The following is a 19397-nucleotide window of genomic DNA, read 5'->3' as shown; positions in this document are numbered from 1 at the left end:
GTATATATGCATACATATCAAAATTTTCACTTTTTGCGTCTTTGCTAGAGAAAAAGTTACATGATCAATACCTAACTTAGGCTGGATTCACACCTTGATGAAAAAAAAAACCGGAAAGTGGAAAAGCGGAAGCCAATCAGAATTCGCGGAAAGACAGAGAAGTAGACAAGCGAAATGTACCGCCTACTATTACTGCGAGTTCCGAGATTGGCTTCCACTTTTCCGCTTTCCGCTTTTCCGTCAAGGTGTAAACCTGGCCTTAAACACGTGCATTGGCGCCACTCTCTTTATACTTATGGCTTTTGCACACTGGATGCGGAAACGCTTGTCGCGCAGTAAAATTTGATGCGGTAGCCAATAAGCTTACAGCTCCTAATTTCATTGCCGTGTTTCATTTTATTGTACTTCGCGGCAAGCGTTTCTGCGTCGTGTGCAGAAGCCATTACTCTAGGGCTATGTTCGGAAATATCACCCGAGTGGCTCCGAGTACCATTCACATTTTATCCTTATCATTCATCCAATGACTGCGTTCAGCGAACTCAACAGTTGAGTGAGCGCTCGCTGCTATTGGTATATTCTTTTAGAATCCAATCAGAATTTTAGATTTTGAAGATTATTATCAATAGCAGCGAGCGGCGAGCGCTCACTCAACTGTTGAGTCCGCTAAACGCAGCCAATGTTAAACAAGGATAAGATGATGTTTTCGAACTCAGGAGAAGGATATTTCTATTGGCCTAGTTTACGGGTGCTTTCCATCAAAGCTTTTAGGTGATGACACACATCGATATAGTATCGGACGCGGTGTTTTCCAATAACGACACGCCACGGCATAATTGGACACAGCAGAAAAGCATAGTTGAACACTGGTTATAGTTGCTAATTTTCTGTTGGCGCTTCAGATTATTCTATTTTACACAGGGTACGAAATAAGAAGTACGTATATAAATCATCTGGATCATTTTAATGTAAAAAATTGTATCTACGCATAAAATTATTATCCAACAAGAAAGAAGACACGCTGTGACACGGCAAATCGGGGGGGAGGTGATCGCTGTGCCGTAGATGGAAAGCACCTTACATTGTGCACTTGATACTGATATTAACTAGTAACTTTCTATTGAATAATCTTAATTTCGGTGATACGTATAAACATATATACGATATGTATATTTAATTAATTATTTTGATGCATATTGTACCAATTTAGTACATTATTCTTTGAATATATCGTTGAAATGAAAATAATTTAATAGAAAGTTACTAGTTAGTATGTGTATCAAGTGCACGATGTAAACTAGGCAATTATCTCTTGATAATTCGAAAGGTGTACGTATTACATACTTAAATAGTTTCGTCACTCCATTTGTTGTACTTCCTGAAGTTAGTCGTTTGTGCAGTTGAAGTGTTGAGGTGCTTTAAATCTGTTGCAGTTGCAAACAAAACGTCAACAAATTATTAAGTAACCTTCATATTATCTCATCATCTTTTTGTCAATTTTCGTCTCGTTAGCTTTGTCGTACATGTTCGTAAAGTCTGATTTTTACATTACTCGTATTTATTACTAGATATGTACTTATTCTCTATAATTTGTAGGATATTTTCTAAAAATATTATTTGTACAACTTCAATTTTGTAATATTTATTCTTCAATCTTACAGAATTGTGCAAAGTTATGGACAAAGATGTTTTTGATAATTTGTTGATTCAAAGACAGCAACGTTTATCAATGGAAGAACAGACGCTTTTAAAAAACACGATATATAATACGGATGACTTCCATTCCATGCTGAACTTTATTTTGAATAAAGAAAACAATAATATTCAAAACTGTTTGAATATTAGGAACAATCCAGGACCGTCCACACAGGAAATTCCATTGGAGATGAATCATAGTACTGATTGTGTTTCTGAACGACTGGAAATGCCATATTCTTTTGTGAAGCATATAAATGCAGAAGTGTTTAACAATCCAGGATCATCCACCATGGAAATTCAATCGGAAATAGGCCATAATACTGATGAAGTTTCTGAACAACTTGAAACTCTGGATTGTCTTATGGAATGCATAAATTCAGAAATACTTGATAACTCAAAACTAGCCACCTCAGAAATTCAATCAAAGATATCTGTTAGTACTGATAACATTCCGTTCCAATCTGGAACGTCGAATTTTCCAGAATGTATAGATGCTGAAGTGGTTGGCAACCCAGGATCATCTACCATGAAAGTTCAATCGGAGATGTGCCATACTGCTAATAATCCAGTATCTTCCATGAAAATTCAATCAGAAATACGTAATACTAATGATCCAGAATCATCTGTGGAAATTCAGTCAGTGTACTATAGTAAATGCCACAGTGCTGATAAAATGTATAAACAGCTTGAAATGCCAACTTCCATGGACACAAATGTAGATCTACCACTATCACCAAAACCATCCACCTCCATGGAAGATCAACCAGAAGTACAACATAGTGCTAACAAAGTTTTTAAACAACCAAAAGCACTAAATTTTTCTAGGAAATACCCAAGTGAAGTAATTGATGTCTCATCTGATTCTGATACTTCTAATGATTTTTTTAAGAATTCTGAGAATTCTTCTGAGAATTCTTCTGAGAATTCTTCTGAGAATTGTTTTGAGAATTCTAATGATTCTTATGATGATATCTCAATTATCAATACTGTAAATAAAACGATTATTGATGAACCTATATTTTTATGTTCTACTTCCCAGCTGAATGGTAATAATGATAATATATCGTTGAAAAACGAAATTCATGTTCTAACTACTGGCAGTGACAGACAAGCTGCAAATGTTAACAATAAGATTCAAGATAGGCCTAAAGAAGACATTGAGGAAAATAATAATGATGTTTTATACATAAAGAGAAAACGATTAAATATTTCAAGACCAGGGTGCAGTAAAGATTCTGAAGATACATTCCTTGACGCAAAAGATTTCTACAGGTTGTCCAGTATGGATGAATTACAAAAAGATGCAAAATTAATACATGCCCTTCTACCTAGATATAATTATCATTCGATTCATAGGAAGCTTGTTATTCACCGATTTGCAAGGAATCGTATTGAGCTTACATTGTGGGAGTTATTACCAAAGAAAAGACCGCTACCACAATACTTAAAGAAACGAAAATGTTTAGATGAGATAAATTTTATAGAACATGAAGAGAATTCCAATTTTTTTCTACTAGAAGATCAGGTAGATATAAATACAGCTTTGGGAAAAAAAGAACAATTGTGTGCGAAAAACGAAGTAATTGCTAATAACAGAAAATCAAAAAATATAGAATTTGTATCATCACTAGATGAGAATGATGAAATGAAAAAGAATATGTCAGAAGTAGCAGCTTCAAATAATACGAATGATACCAACCAAAGCATAATACCTTTGAAAAAAACAAAGTTAAATCATAACTCGGATGAATCCACTACATTCGTTAAAGACAGTAGCAATACTAGCAATATTAACATTGTTCCGAATTCAAAGATATTCACGTCACCAGAAGTCTGTACAGAGAGCAAAGAATTGCATTCGATTAAGAATTCGGAAGTTAGAAAGATGTATGAATCTGATAGGCATTCAGAATTCTATAAAGTTCATAATGTTGTGGCACCAGCAAAGTTAACGTTTCCAAACACGCAAAAAGATTTGTTTCCAAACACACATGAAAAGTTTCATAAACCGACAACTCCTGTTTTATCACCGCCAAAATTAAAAGTTCTTAAAAATACATCTACAATGTTGCCAATAGCTGTTTCTATACCTATGTGCTCTATACCTAAAAAAATGGGACCTACTAATATAATGAAACAGAATAAACCAATAATTGTTCCAAATTCAAATTCATCTATAAGCCAATATCCAATAGGAGGAAGGTTTACTACCTGTAATCTAACGTATCCTAACGTAATAAAGCAGAATGAACCGATGTCTCATCTAAATTCAAGTTTATTTACATCGACTTCTATGTTACTAGGCACGTCATCAAATGACAAAAAAGCATCTGATATGTGTGTCGTACCTCTGCCACCCTCAATGTGTCAATCGATTAATCGGGTAAAAATAGAATCTCGAATAGAACCATATGTAAAAGTTATAGAAAAAGACGGCACTAAAGTAATTAATGTCCATACTACAAAGACAGTAATACCTGCAACAATAAATACTCCATCGACTTCAGTAGTTCCCGCTCAAAATACCTCACATCTCCAAAAAGCAAGCAGTAGCAATATGACTACATCTCAGGTTTACGATAAAGGAAGCTTACAGGTAAAAACGTGTATTCTACTGTAACTGCATTTAAAATATTTAAAGAACATCTCTCCCTCAATACATTTTGTATAGGTTAAATTTACTTAATGTTAGAAACCGGCTATATACTGTGCGTGCATTTCATTTCTATTATATTTTCAAGAAACGAGAATGCATATTGAGATTTTTTCAAAAAATATTTTAAATGCAGTTATAGTAAGATACTTTGCATTTGTTGTTACATTTTCAGGCACACTGCTCAGCCATGAGGATAATATTTATTTTCTTATATTATGATTTTTTTTTCATACATTTTTATCTAATCTTTATATATCATTTTCACAATCGTGAGTAATGTTCTGGTGGAGCTCGATAACTCTTCTGGCTGAGATTTTGGCTTCAAATTATTACAGTGCTCTTTTTTACAGTGCTCTTAAAAAAGTTATCGAAAACGATTAGCTTTAATCAAAACATTTTTTTTCTGCCGGAGAACTGGAGATTCTTCAAAAAGCCTGAGCTTTTCAGCTCTCCGGTTGAAAACCAGATAGGTGTTGACTGTAATTGTATTTATATTGATTTTCATAAAAATTTTTGTAAAAATTTTTCTACGTACGTATTAATCTTAACCTTTAACACCTCTGGGTCATTCGTGTCCGGCGCATTCTTTTCTTTTTATTTTTTAAATACAAAGAGCACCTGGTCAAGTACCGATCTCTTTTCTATTCCTAAAAAAAACGTTTGACATCTAGAGAACAAATTTCGTGCATTAGTGTCCTTGTGTCAATTGTGTCAATTTGTGCGTAATTTTTTTAACTGACATAACTTCGAAGTTCATCTCTGGGTCACAAATGATCCAATATGTATAGAGTATACATTTTTTTAACTAAAAAATCTTTATTTTCAACTAATTCTTGGTTGTATTGCGGGAATATTTCACGAATTATTAAAAAAAGAACTTAACCTTAAAACAACATATTAGCTCTTAATATATGCGATTTTTACCTTTGTTTTAAATGTTGTCAGTAATATTATATATTACGCTATCTGTAATGTTATAAAGAACATTTTCTTAATAAATTATAAGTTTTTTTTAACACAATAGTAACAATAAAATGGACTATATAACTAATCTGTGCTTCGCGGGTTTTCTCCATGTCTTGGTCCATTCTTGATGTGCCAACGTTTCGTGGGCCTTGCAGTCCACTTCATCAGGGCGAGGAGGCGCTGCTCCTCGCCCTGATGAAGTGGACTGCAAGGCCCACGAAACGTTGGCACATCAAGAATGGACCAAGACATGGAGAAAACCCGCGAAGCACAGATTAGTTATATAGAAAGCACCCATGGAAGCATCAAGAAGATTAATAAAATGGACTGTTTAAAATGTAAATGCAATATATCTTCAACGTGTAGTCATTCATGCATATTAAAAAAACATCATTTTCAGAATACTCAACTAAACTTTTTGGACAGTTGACACTTAAACTATTTTTTTTTGTAGTTTGGAATATCAATTTTAAGATATTGATATTTTTCGTTTAAACATTTTTGTTTCATTTAAGAATTTTATATTTTTACATGAAATGTATTTTTCTCATTTCGTTAATTATATTTAGTTATAACAATTTATCTACAATCTGTTACGAATGTATAGCTGCACAAATAATTTCTAAAGATGTCAAAATATATGTAAAAATTGTTTAATAATTTATATATATTTATAAAAGTGATGAAAATTAATCTCCAGGACACGAATGACCGAACGTGTGTAATTAAGGGTGCCAAAACTAAGGTGTGTACTAAGGATTAATCGATAGTCTCTTCCAATTTTATATTTTAAAATTATAAAAGCCAGGAATCAGATATTATAATGATTAGAAAGGTATAAAGGTTTGAATTTTCAGTTTTTTTTGCTTTCGCAAATTTCTTTCATAAAGTCCCATTTTATAAAGTCTTGCAAATTTGTAATATATTTCTTTATGTTTTAAGAGTTGTTCAGGACCGAGTACTTTTGGCTTGAAATTAAAATATGTTTGGTATTCGTATCTATTACCATTCTTGATCGTCACTTCATTGCAGGTTTGGCAAAGATTAATGTTTTTTTTTAAGAGTAAATTATTATGTTTTTTCTTAAATATGTTTTTAATGCTTCAAATATGCTTTAAACAGTATTATAAAAAAACATAAATTGAGCATATTTAAAACATAATTCTTACTAACCCAGCTTCATTGCTGTTTTAGCGTAGCTCGCGACGCTCGGTCTCAGGGATCACATTAGTCTGAAAAAGTTTTTGACCTATGTCATTCATTGTTCAAAAGAATTCTGTTACTCTAATATTATAAGATATTATTTTAATACTATTATTATAATATATTTAACTATAAAAATACATGAATTTTATATATACATTATATATAATATTAATAACTTTTAAACATAACGAACGAAATAAGTCAAACACTTTTTAACGATTTCAGACTACTCACTTCTGAGACCAAACGCCGAGCTTTACAATAATAATAATAATAATAAATAGTAATGAAGTAGGGGCGGTAATAGGCATGAATACTGACACATTTTAATTTCAAGCCAAAAGTATCCGATCCTGAATAAGGTACCTATCATGAAACATGTCGGAATGAATTCCGATCGGAATTATTCCGTTTTTCCTAGAAAAACAACAGAAATCTAGGAAATAATTCCGATCAGAATCCATTCCGACTTGTTCCATGATAGATGCCTAGCTCTGTTCTAAGTGAACAGATATAGAGGAAAAACTCCTTATTATAAGACAGACGTCTAATATGAGATAGCGGCGTTTCTGCTAAACTAATAAACGCTATCTATTCCATCATGAATTTATTGCTCTCGGATTGAAAATTATTTAATGCAGAGCTGTCCAAAGTCTTTTTTGGCTTGAAATTGAAATGTCGGTATTCACGCCCATTATCGCTCCTCACTTCATTGCTGTTTTGTCATAGCGCGTGATGTTTGGTCTCATGGACGACACTAGTCCGAAATTGTTAAAAGTTTTTGATCTGTGTTTTTCACTATGTTTACTTATGAAAATATTCTGTTATTCATATTTTTATAGTTAAATATATTATGAATAATAATATTCATTCATCTTATAATATTTCAATATAGTGAAAGACAGGTCAAAAATTGCATCAGTTTATCTTCTTCGTCTTTCCTCCTAAAGAGAAAAGGAAAAAAGATGAACTGGTGCAAAAATTCAGCTAAAAAGAATAGGTCTTCGTGCTTGTAATCAATGACGGATTATACAGGGTGATTTTAACTTATTTCGTCACCCATCATGAACAGGTAGAGTGAATCGAACTGAGTCGAAAAGTCCTCTATCATTTTGCAATTTTCGCAATAGTTAACAAAATATTAATTACTAAAAATTGTCAAATATTGGTCTTGAATAATTTTTTACTCAAATACTATCAACTTTATATAATAGAAAAGCTGCAAGAGATAAAAATCATTTATTTTCTTCTCATAAAGTTCTGAGAATTTTTTCAGAATTTTTTAATACTGTATTTTCTCATGACAAAAACAAGAAAATGCAGTACTAAAAAGTTGATAAAAAATTCTGAAAAAATTTTTAAAGTTCTATGAAAAGAAAATTAATGATTTTTACATAGTAAGCACTTGAGACTAAAAAGCCTCTAGGCTTATCCGCTGTGATTGGCGATCGTCGATTTTAAAAAAGTAACGGAAAAGTAACGAAAAGTTATTTTCTCAAGTAACGAGTAACTGTAACTTGTTACTTTTAAAAAGTAACTTTCCATTCCCTGATTATAACTGATATATCGTACTATAAGTCTGTTTTTTTATTGCTGCACTCTCTGAACTGATGCACATGATGCAATAAGAGTGAAACAAACGTTTTCTACACTAGATTGTTTTAGAATTCTCTTTCTCGCTTTAAAAAAAATATCAAACGTATATTTAAGTTCCAAAAATATACACTAGTTTAACCACAAAAAACAGACCTCTTATGATTGTGATTCATGTAACTCATATGAAGTTGAGCGTGTGTATTATATCAGAGTTAGAAACACAAAAGTAAGCATGCTATTAGGAGAGAGAAGCTATTAGTGTTTCCGAACTGAGTGGGTTTGCATCGACATAGTTTGGATTAATGATATCACATTCTGTACTATAACTGATTGAACACGTAACATCAATCAATAGTAAAACATGTGACGTCATTAATCTAACTCAGGTCGGTGCAAACTCGCTTAGTTCGAAAACACGCCTATATACATATAAAAGAGAAGGTTTCACTTTAATTGAAATTAATATCATTCGTTATTCCTTTTTATTATTTCTTATTTTAGATTTAGATAACATGAATTATAAACACGCTATTGATTCCAAAAAAAAAACGAAAATAATGAAAAATCTTATATTTAATTTATTAAATAAATTTATAAATGTTTATTTTTTAGTAGTTCGTATTTTTTTTAAGGATGTAAAGGATCTGAAAATTTTTAGCGCTTTAAGCCCAAAAGTTTTTTAATCCGGCAATGTTTGTAGTCATTGTAAAAAAAGATTTTAGAATTTGGATGTCTTAAAGCTTCATTGAGATGTGCCTTTAAACCTTGTTTATTATTTAATAAGTAAATATTTGGCAATAAATTATTCAGATAGTGACAGAGTAAGATCGTACTAATAGAAAAATATGTTGAATTGCTTAATTACAGAAGTTAGATTTGATGATCATAAAACGTGTCGTGGAAATCATAATGAGATACCTAGGATATTTCTAATATGAAATAATCTATGCTTCTATGTCAGTGAAAATCGTTACTAAAGTATAAATGTTACTGTACAATAATAAAAAAGACAATCGGAATAAACATGGAGCCTGTTTCTGCGATGCTTGGTTCCAACTATCTGAAGATGAGTTCTGGATACAATGCATCGTATGCTCCTTTTGTGCATATATTGACTGTATTTTAAAAACATTAAATACAGTTCTTTAATTGCAATATTGATGTACTTTGCATTTTATTATCGATTTCTCGGAGCATCTCATTAGGAGCACAATTTTTCGATTTGCTCACTTTTTACATTTCTTTAATTTAAAAAAAAAATTTGAATTAAATTTTACATAATATTATCTTAAATCTTATTAAATTCTCTTCAGAATGACTTATTATTTTTTTAAATTCTGCCCATAGACTGCTAGCATTTACCCAAAATGAACTCTGTGCTTCATAATAGGAGTCTTTCCTCTATAGTTTCAGTTTTATTATATTAATGATAAGATATAAGAGATAAGAACAAAGATAAACATTAATTAATTATTTTTTTTTAGCAACAGTCACCGATACTAACTCAAACAAAATTCATTACAATGTACGATCCAAATAAAATGAATTGTAAAGTAGAGCAATTGGAAAAAAAAGATCCAATAGGAATTAAAAAATTAAAAATACATACATACATGGACAAGACGGAAGAAGTAACAAATAATGCTGAACAAAAAGAAATAGTATTAAATGAGAAAGCTACTAAAATATTTGTCAAATTAATACCTATGTTTCCAACTGTAAAAACTAGTTTTATTAAGAAATTATGCTATGACGTGAAAGATGATGGGAGAGATGAAGTACCATTAATTGCTGCTTTAGTCGAAACGCTACTCAACTGTGATCAAAAAAATTTATCGGTTGAACAAGTGAAGCCATTAGAGCCACAGGCAACGACTTCGAAATCTTATGATATGAACGAACAATATGCGGATTTGCTGATGATATTTCCTGAAGCAGATCCCGTATATTTAAGAAAAATAGCTGAGGAAATATATAGTGATCCCGAACGGATAAAACAATTTGTTCAGTCAAAATTAGAAAACCCTGATTATCCAACGCGAGCGCAATATCTGGCTAAACAAAAGATTACTGAACAACAAAAGCAGTACACTACGGATTTCCAAGTAAAACAATTCTTAGAGATATTTCCAGATCCATTTGCGTACTTCGAGGATGATAAGAGGAAATGCGAATTCAATCCGCATGCAGTAGATTTTCTCAAATATTACTTCAGTAAAATGAGGGTATGCTTAATTTAAGATACAATTAAGATATTTTTTTAGTGCATATTTATAATTTTTTAAATGGATTTTCGACGATATTGGATTACAATATCTTGATTTAAAATTTTGAGTATATTATTGTATTTCTTTACGAAGCTCAATAGCTTGATATTATTAAGTTACTTTAAATTTATTTATATTTATGATTTTGATTATCTTTATTATAATTAAAATATAATAATTTTCCTTAAAAAAATTTTTATACATATATTTATATATGAAGTAGCAGACTAATAAACTTAAATTTTTTGCTTAGCGATACTGCATTATAGCTAAGCTATTCAATATTTAATAGTATTAAATAATGTACAGCTAAATATACAACGATGATATATTAGATATGTGTTATCTTTTTCGCAGGTAAACACTTTGGTGAAAGCATATAGTCAATATATGAATAATTTAAGTTTAACTGCGAAGGCTCTGGAGGCGTTAAACCCTGATATGAAAACTAAACGATATTGTAACAAGACGACTGTAACAGAAGATATACCGTTTCTTCAAGAGTGTGCTTTTATACAACATAAAGCAGAGCTTAAAAAATATCTAGATGAAGTGAAAACAAAAGAAGAGCAAGAATATAATGAACTTAAAGTACGAAATGCTTTAAAATAGAAACCAAAACTATATTTTAGATCCATTTTTATTTTTCGTTAATTTCTTTTTTTAGGCAAAAAATGAATTGCTTGAATGTCAATGTTGTTATGATGACGAATGCATGCCATCAAAGTGCTCCACGTGTGAGGATGGTCATATATTTTGCAATTCATGTATTATACGGAGTACAGACGTGGTATTAGGAGATGGCAATACGCGCGTTGATTGCTTGTTGCGCTGTGGTTCTGAATTTCCATTATCTGTACTTCAGCGAGTATTACCGCCAACTAAATTTAGTATTCTGCTTTGTAAGCGACAAGAAGCAGAGGTAATAGCTGCTGGAGTCGATGGTTTAGTATCTTGTCCCTTTTGTCATTTCGCATCTATACCACCACTCGAAGATAAGATTTTCAAATGCCTTAATCCAGAATGCATGAAAGAATCTTGCCGGTAAGTATAATTTTATTATTACTTCAATTTTGATGTTGTCATCGAATCTTATTATTATTAAAATTCGGTCTGGTTGAATTAAAACGATTTGGAATAGTTTAAAATATACAAAGTACTTCTTATATTTTGTCTAGAATGTTGTCTTTGTTTTAACATGAATTTGTGAAGAAATATTCCATGAGAGAGAGAGAGAGATACCATATATTGCATTTTAAAGTATTGATCTTTTTAAACAAAATATTTAGAAATAAATATGCGTGATTGTATTACTAAAATTGTTATATTAATAAATTGTTTTGATATTAGATTATGTAAGGAACTTAATCACATACCATTGAAATGCAACGAAAAGAAGTCAGAATCTGCACGGTTATATTTGGAAGAGAAAATGACTCAAGCTTTGGTACGGAAATGCTACAGGTGTAGTCGAATGTTCTTTAAAGAAGAAGGCTGTAACAAAATGACTTGTATCTGTGGCGCTCAAATGTGTTATATTTGCGATAAACCAGTTACTGATTATAAGCACTTTCAAGGTCAAGGAGCAAAATGTTCAAATCTGTGAGTTTTAATACTAGGCAGTTTAATGTTTAATTAAATCAAAATTATCTTACATTTTTCTTTAAACGTAGTTGTCCACTGTGGAGCGATGATCGTCGTCTGAATGCTGAAGGAGTAATCAAAGTATGTCAAGAAACTATGAAACAAATTAAAGAGAAAGATCCTCATATCGATATAAATGTGGATGCACTTTTACCAAAGCTACCGCCTAAAAGCAAAGGTCCTCATGAAGATATTCAAAATGCAATGGTACATGTATAGTAAAAAATGTGCATATCTGTTAATTTAAAATATGAATACGCTAGAAATTATGATGTTAAATGTGCAAAAGATTGTATATTGTTTAGTGAGCAGCCAAATAATGCAAATACAATTTAATTCTAGATTGATTATATCATATAAAATTTGAATAACGTAATATGTAGCTATTTTATTATAAGCAATCTGGAAAATGTAATAATTAAAAAATAATTCTAAATATGTACACATAATATTTATATTCTAAATCATGGATATATTAAAAGACAAGATATTTTAATAGTATATATTTAATATTTTTTAAAAGTATACATTTTGGTTTAATCATATATCAACATTTAAAAATTATTCTTTTTTAGGTGGGATTACGAGATAGGATTGCTAGACAACTGCAATAACAACTTTGCGTTACTGTTTACTATTAAGAAAACATATTTGTTAATTATACTGTTTTAAAATATTATTTACAGCATTATTATATATCATTAACAGCATTTATATTACATATATAATTTACAAATTTATTCTTAATACACGTAATTAATTAAAATAGTATTTTGTGCCAACAGTTGCTAGTCCTATTTAGTTATACGCAGCCATATGATCAATTATAAGAATGGAAGTACAAAATACAGATAAATAAAATACAGAAGTAAATATATAATTAAAAATTGAGGAATTGGATGATAATGATTTGATTTTGAAGAAAATGTGAGCAATGATATCATAAAGTTGCAATAAATGGAATGTATGTAGAAGCATAAAAAAAGCAAGATGTATGAATTTGCTCTTTGATAATTATAATATGATGTAACACATTAAAAAAGATTTAATTTACACTGTTATATTTTCAATTCCTCAATTTATTTTATAGTTATAAAGCATCATAAATATTAAGTAATTGATATTTTAATTTACATATTTAATGTTTTTATATGATATGAAACCACAACAATTTTTTATGAGTTCACTAATGAAAAATATATTTGTTCCTATTTTATAGCAATTATATTATAATCCTTTCTTTATTTTTTTAAGTTATTACTAGATTATTTACTAGAACAATGGTGTGCAACCTGTGACCCGCTTGTGATTTTTGGCAGCCTTCCATATCATAGTCGAAAATATAAAATCATTGAAAATAAAATAAATAATGCGGTCCACAAGATTTTACATTCCTGAAAATAGCATTTTAAACATGATTTTTATAGAAGGTTGAACATTACTGTACTAGAATAATTACTAAGTATTAATCATTATTACTATATAGCTTTACTTTCCATTTAATTCTTAATGTTTTAAATTTTTTTACCGTTTTCTTTCTTTGTCCAAAATAAGTTTATGCGCAGAAAGCAAAAATGCAGAGTACAAAAAAATACAGAGTGCTACAATTGAAAGCTTATTAAATAATAAAATGTAAATAATAAAATCTCTATGATGTATATGTATGCGGTGATATGAATATGCGCGCGTTTATACGTTTTACATGAATAAATTCCTTTATTTTTATCGAAATGATACATTTTCGATTTCATGTGAATGTCTATTTGCAAGGATTAGAATTGAATGTTAAAAATAATTGTTTTTTTTTTACAAAACAATTTTTTATGAAAGATTTTATTTATTCATTTAATTGATTAAATTATAATAAGGTATTTATGATAACAAAACGATAATCATGGAAATTTGAATTCGTTAAGGAGTAACAATTCGCTTGCGAAACAACTAGTAAAATAAATATAAGAAAAAGAAATGTATTTTATATACAAATATTGAAGAGTACTGTAGTTTTCTTATATGTTAATGCGAAATTTGATGACTTGAATATTATTCACATATGATTAATTACTTATAAATCTCTTACTCATAAATATATATACATATACTTACTCATAAATTTATATACATATTTTGTTAATTATACTGGTAATCTCGGTGACGCAGATTTTAGAATATGATGTATTAAATTGATGTATGTAGAAGAAGTATAAATATTAATTTTGAATGACAAATAATAATTACATTTAAAATAGCATTTAAGAAATCTTTTTAAAAATTTATAGCCTGTCGCTAGCAACCAGTAGTTTACAGCAGCTATTGACATTTAAATTAAAGCTTGGGACTCCAGTATATATGTGTGTCACTCTTTCATATTTAGATAATGGATCTCTGGAAGATAATGGATTGAAGAATATTGGCGTAAATGTTTACGGAAATAAACTTTATCTTTTGTGCTAAGGTTGTTTCTTACTATTCATAATAATGAGAACGAGAGATAAAGATGGATCTCAACATTGACAAACAATTTAGTGATGAGCGGCTTTATATCGCTGGATGATTTGAAGCTTAAGCGATAAGATAATCACAAATAAATAATACTCTCGGATACGATTTCCTCGACTCTGACGTATAAATTATAAGAAATTTTGTATAACATTGTATAAATGGAATTAATATTGGATCGCAGCAGAATCAAACGAAAAAGATAACTAAACTGTAGAATGTCTATCCATACATGGAAAGAATGATTTTATTTAAATATCTAAAAATTTAAGTAGATATAGGTTTGTGAAAATAACTTTGTTAGACCATATGAAAGTAATCATATAGGCTCAGATAATAATATTACAGAAATTTTTAACATTTTAATTTTGCACACTCAATAATTATTTAACAAAAATTATTTTCAGATCTAGCTAAATTTTTAGATTATAATTCAATCAAACCTTTCATTCTTTCCGTGTATGATACGATACATTTTTGCATATCATTTTATCAAAATTTTGATAGATAAGAATGAAACAGGTTTATATTAATATGCGCAATAATATTATACGCAAAGTAAATAAGCAACAATTTCATTCATCTATTTTTTCTGTTTTCAAAGAACAGGAAAGGGAAGAAGAGAAAAAGCACTAGCGATATGGCAGGATAAAAAGCTATAAAAGAAGAAAAGATCAAAAGAAGGAAAAAAAGAAAAAGAAAACGATCTGTATGTTAGTGTACATGAACATACGCTAGAACCGGTTTTCCTCGCATACGTGACGAAGTTGAACGTTCTGGCTGAAGTTCATTAGTTATTTTCTGAATTTCCATCTTGACTCGATAAAGAACGGAGCAAAAGTTCATTTCTCATGGCCGATCGATCGTCTTAATTTATCGAGGACGTCCAGACAAGGCATGATCGAATAACGTTGCCGACATCAGACTTTGAAGGAAGTTATATTTTTTTTTTAAACAACTATCCTGAACAAATCCGCCGAGTGTGGCTTAATTTATTTTCAGGCATGCTGAGCTAAGTCGCTTGTATAAAAAAATATGTGTTGAATTTAAAATTAGTAAGAGAAAAATAAAAATGAGTAAACAAATATGAGATGACAAATTTATTAATGAAACTTTTATGCGAATTTGAACTTTTCGAGTATACAAAATGCTCGGCATTTCCGAATAAGCCTGTTATGTGTGCGTGCAAAATATCTGTCGACATTAACATCGCTCGGGGCAAAATTATTGAACAAAATTATTTGCCATTAAAGAAGATAAAACGAAAATAAAATCGAATGCGGATAATTGGCATTCGTCTCCTGGTCTCTCTTTCCCAGCTGATAATGTGATTGTATCATATCCCAGCAAACTTAGATATACGAAGTCTGATAAAAAAATAAACAAATTTTTTGAATTCAGCAACGGAGCGTTCTAGCGACGTGCGATTTACAGCATTACACTGTTAGAAATGTAACCACGAGCTTTCTTTACATGTGAATGAAGCTCGTGGTTATGAACGAAATTAAAAGTAATGAATGATTTAACTGAAAATTAAGTTACAGTAATTACTTAATGTAACTGTACATTAAATTTATGAAAAATACATTAAATTTTTATGTATATGTACATAAATATATTTTAATAATATTTTTATAAATTTTAATATTTTTAATTATAAATACATTAAATTTTATGTAATATCATGAAATTAAGTTCAAATTGTGTAACTTAAAATTTAATGAAATTTAAGAACATTTCTAACAGTGTACAATTGTTATAATCTCCCGAGTATGTACTGGCTTTTTTTAAAATTGTTTACATCTCGTTTAGTTTCAGAGTTATTGCTATTTGAATGCAACGTATGTGTTTTAGTATTCGTGGCGATTTTTGCTTCAAAATCAAATAATCAACCGTCAATACTACGATGGCGTTTTGAAAAGATTGCGCGAAAAAATTTGCAAAAAGAGACCACAGTTATGGCGAGACAACTCATGGTTCCTTCACTATGATAATACGCCTGCCCACTCAGCCTTGACAATTCGCAAGTTTTGCTTCGAGTCTCTATTATTGGATCGAGTCTTAATTCTCATATAACGCGGATTCTTGACGTGATCAGAATACCTATCACGAAACATATCAGAATGAATTCGATCGGAATCTATTCCGATTTTTGTGCTAAAAATCAGATGACTGTTCTCCCTCAGACCTTACTCCCTACGAGGGGACACGTATTTTTTCTTGTTTCCAAAATTAAAATCAGTTCTCAAAATAAAAATTCAGTTCGAGGCGAAAAACACTAAAACACGTTACACTCAAAGTAATAACTCTGAAACTAAACGAGATGTAAACAATTTTAAAAAAGCCAATTACTCGGAAAATTATAATGATTGTGCTGCAAACTGCACGTCGCTAGAATGCTTCGTTGCCGAGTAATTCAAAAAGTTCGCTATTTTTTTATACTTTGTACATATGTATAATAACTAAAAGTATTATAACAGTATCATATAACATAAAAATATCATATAACATATACATGTTTTTTTTATATCTATTTATATGACAGTTACAGTAAGTCAAGTAAGATCGTGGTCGGCCTTACTCAAAACCTAATAAAAGATATCGCCCTAAATCTATCATGAATCCATAGAGAGCATCTTTGTCCTTAATGCACTATCAAGGAAGATTCAGTTGTCATTGAACTTTCTTAAGAGAATCACATTAAGCGCCGTGAGTACCAAATACGCATCACACATCACACTATGAAGCTGTGTTCCTCTGCTCACCCAAAAATGTCACAATTAGCGGCTGCTAAATATATGAAAAAGTCGAAATCATTCGTACAGAAGTGCAACGATATAATGTGGCAAAAAATGTCAGATTTACTGGAACGTGGCTCGATATGCAAAGTGGACAAAAAAGTCGATAAAAAAATAATGAATCTGTTTTCGTGGAATGCTGGCTTAACACTGCGTCAAGGACAAGCAAAATTGAAGTAGAAATGTTTAAATGTATCATACGAAACTATTCGAACCTATCTCGAGGCTAATAACATGAAATGGTGCAACACCATGCTGGTCGATCACGCTCTTATTTGACTTACTGTATATTCGATGTTTAGTGGGTACAATTAAAAATCTCTCGCATAATAAATCTATCTGTAATGCAGTGTAGATAGTGATAAACGTGTGATACTGGGCATCTATCATGGAAAAAATCGGAATAGATTCCGATCGAATTCATTCTGATATGTTTCATGATAGGTATTCTGATCACGTCAAAAATCCGCGTTATATGAGAATTAAGACTCGATCCAATAATAGAGACTCGTGTAGAGACGAGTTTGTTTTTATAAAAAAATAAAAAATAGTGTAACAAAAAGACTGTGATACGACTTATGACTGTGTACAATCAGCGTGCGCACCACAGGCATAAGGTAACCCTACACGGTCAATAATATTGATCAGTAATACTGAATCAGTAATATGCATCAATCTTTTTAGTATTTTTACAATCTATACGATCATTATTATGGACAATATATTTCACTTTAATTTTATATACAATATCTATTGCACTGTGACGTACTGTGACATGGATCTTAATAATACTGGATACTCGAGAATCCAAAATCCAGATCACCGTTAGTATGTCCTACCCTATGTCCTATGTCAATCCATCAATATTAACCACACATGATTAGTAATACTGTTAGTATATATATTTATTAATACTGACAGTATTATTGATGATGTAAGGTATGATATCACCTGTATGATAGAAATCACCATATTCTTTCGAAGAATTATGGACGGAGGAGGAGGAATAAAAAAAATCGAGATCAATTCGATCATGAGTAATGAGATTACTCATTCTGCATTATTTGAACAATCACCGTGTGTATATTTTATTTCTTACATTAATATCATTAAAGGAATTATCCTTTATGTTGAAGACAGAGCTGATGTATTTTAATTTATAATAAATTAATGATTTTCACGAATAAATTTTAATATTTTGAAATGAGGTGATTATTAAATTCCACAAAACTTATAGGGTATCCGATAAGTTTTAATAAAGGACTCGTGTGTAGATAGAGCGGACTAAATTGAATCGAAAAGTTCTCTATCTATTTTGCAATTTTCACAACTTTTTTTTTTTAGTTATCTAATGAATGCGGTAGAATGTCTAAAATCGCATAAAACAACTTTAAGATACCGTCTTTTAAGAGTTCTTTAAGAAACGTCTTTAAGAAATTTATAAAGAACTCTAAAAAAAATCTTAAAGTTAAATCTTACGCTTCTTTTGATTTTATTCTATCTGTTATGATCCGTTATTATTCGACAATCTTTAGAAATTAATATCTCATTGACTATTGTGAGAATTGCAAAATGATTTTTTGACTCAGTTTAGTTCACCTCCGGTAAACAATTTTTTATGCATGAATATGTATAAATATATATAAACATATATAAACACACATAAATATTCATGTATAATTATATATGAAATATGTCCATATATCTTCATACATCCTTTTCTCTTTCTTTTGTAAAATTACTTTTTAGTGTAATAAAAATAATAATAGTAATGTGAAAACATTAAAAACAATTAAAAAGGTAATTTTCACACTATTTACTTTAGGAAAAATCAAGTTTGAAGAAATATAAAAAATTATTTATGTATAATTATATATAAAATTATATCTATAATTATGTACAATATGAGCAATTTTTTTTACATTTTTTTAAACTTATTTTTTTTTTAAACAAACAATTATTAATTAAATTAAAAATTATCTCTTTAATTATTTTTTATGTTTTCACATTATTATCATTATTTCTATTACATTAAAAAGTAATTTTACAAAAGAGAGAAGGATGTACGAA

General features: G+C 29.9%; 1 protein-coding gene and 1 long non-coding RNA gene across 9 annotated transcripts; one reads left to right on the top strand and one right to left on the bottom strand.

Moving 5' to 3' along the window:
- The first annotated feature begins 769 nt into the window (after positions 1-769).
- Positions 770-13761, top strand: LOC105143814 (uncharacterized). Of its 6 annotated transcripts, XM_087406512.1 has the most exons (9): positions 770-933; positions 1007-1459; positions 1659-4291; positions 9604-10344; positions 10744-10977; positions 11054-11430; positions 11737-11988; positions 12060-12237; positions 12606-13761. In XM_087406512.1, the coding sequence occupies exons 3-9, from the start codon at positions 1673-1675 to the stop codon at positions 12642-12644; spliced, it is 4440 nt and encodes a 1479-aa protein (XP_087262638.1). In that variant the 5' UTR covers positions 770-933; positions 1007-1459; positions 1659-1672; the 3' UTR covers positions 12645-13761. The 6 variants fall into 6 exon arrangements, with proteins under 6 accessions (XP_087262638.1, XP_087262640.1, XP_011050617.1 ...); XM_087406514.1 differs by lacking the exon at positions 1007-1459; XM_011052315.2 differs by lacking the exon at positions 770-933 and having other exon boundaries at positions 940-1326.
- On the bottom strand, positions 4505-5549 carry LOC105143813 (uncharacterized). 3 transcript variants are annotated; one of them, XR_015545189.1, is made up of 3 exons: positions 5276-5499; positions 4887-4998; positions 4505-4828 (listed from the first exon to the last, which is right to left on the bottom strand). It is a non-coding gene; the product is annotated as an uncharacterized LOC105143813 (long non-coding RNA). The 3 variants fall into 3 exon arrangements; XR_015545188.1 differs by having other exon boundaries at positions 4901-4998; positions 5276-5491; XR_015545187.1 differs by having other exon boundaries at positions 4505-4998; positions 5276-5549.
- Positions 13762-19397: the final 5636 nt, after the last annotated feature.

Source organism: Acromyrmex echinatior, chromosome 5 (genome assembly GCF_024713525.1).
Source record: "Acromyrmex echinatior isolate Ae372 chromosome 5, ASM2471352v2, whole genome shotgun sequence".
In the NCBI taxonomy this organism is placed as follows: Eukaryota; Metazoa; Arthropoda; class Insecta; order Hymenoptera; family Formicidae; genus Acromyrmex; species Acromyrmex echinatior.
This window is presented reverse-complemented; position numbering and strand designations above follow the sequence as displayed.

What these genes read in the sequence shown, in the direction of transcription:
- LOC105143814 (XM_087406514.1), top strand. Translation starts at nt 1,673, where the DNA reads ATGGACAAAGATGTTTTTGATAATTTGTTGATTCAAAGACAGCAACGT. An exon ending in TGCATGAAAGAATCTTGCCG is followed by an intron (nt 11,431 to 11,736) that starts GTAAGTATAATT and finishes TTTTGATATTAG; the next exon opens with ATTATGTAAGGAACTTAATC. An exon ending in GGAGCAAAATGTTCAAATCT is followed by an intron (nt 11,989 to 12,059) that starts GTGAGTTTTAAT and finishes CTTTAAACGTAG; the next exon opens with TTGTCCACTGTGGAGCGATG.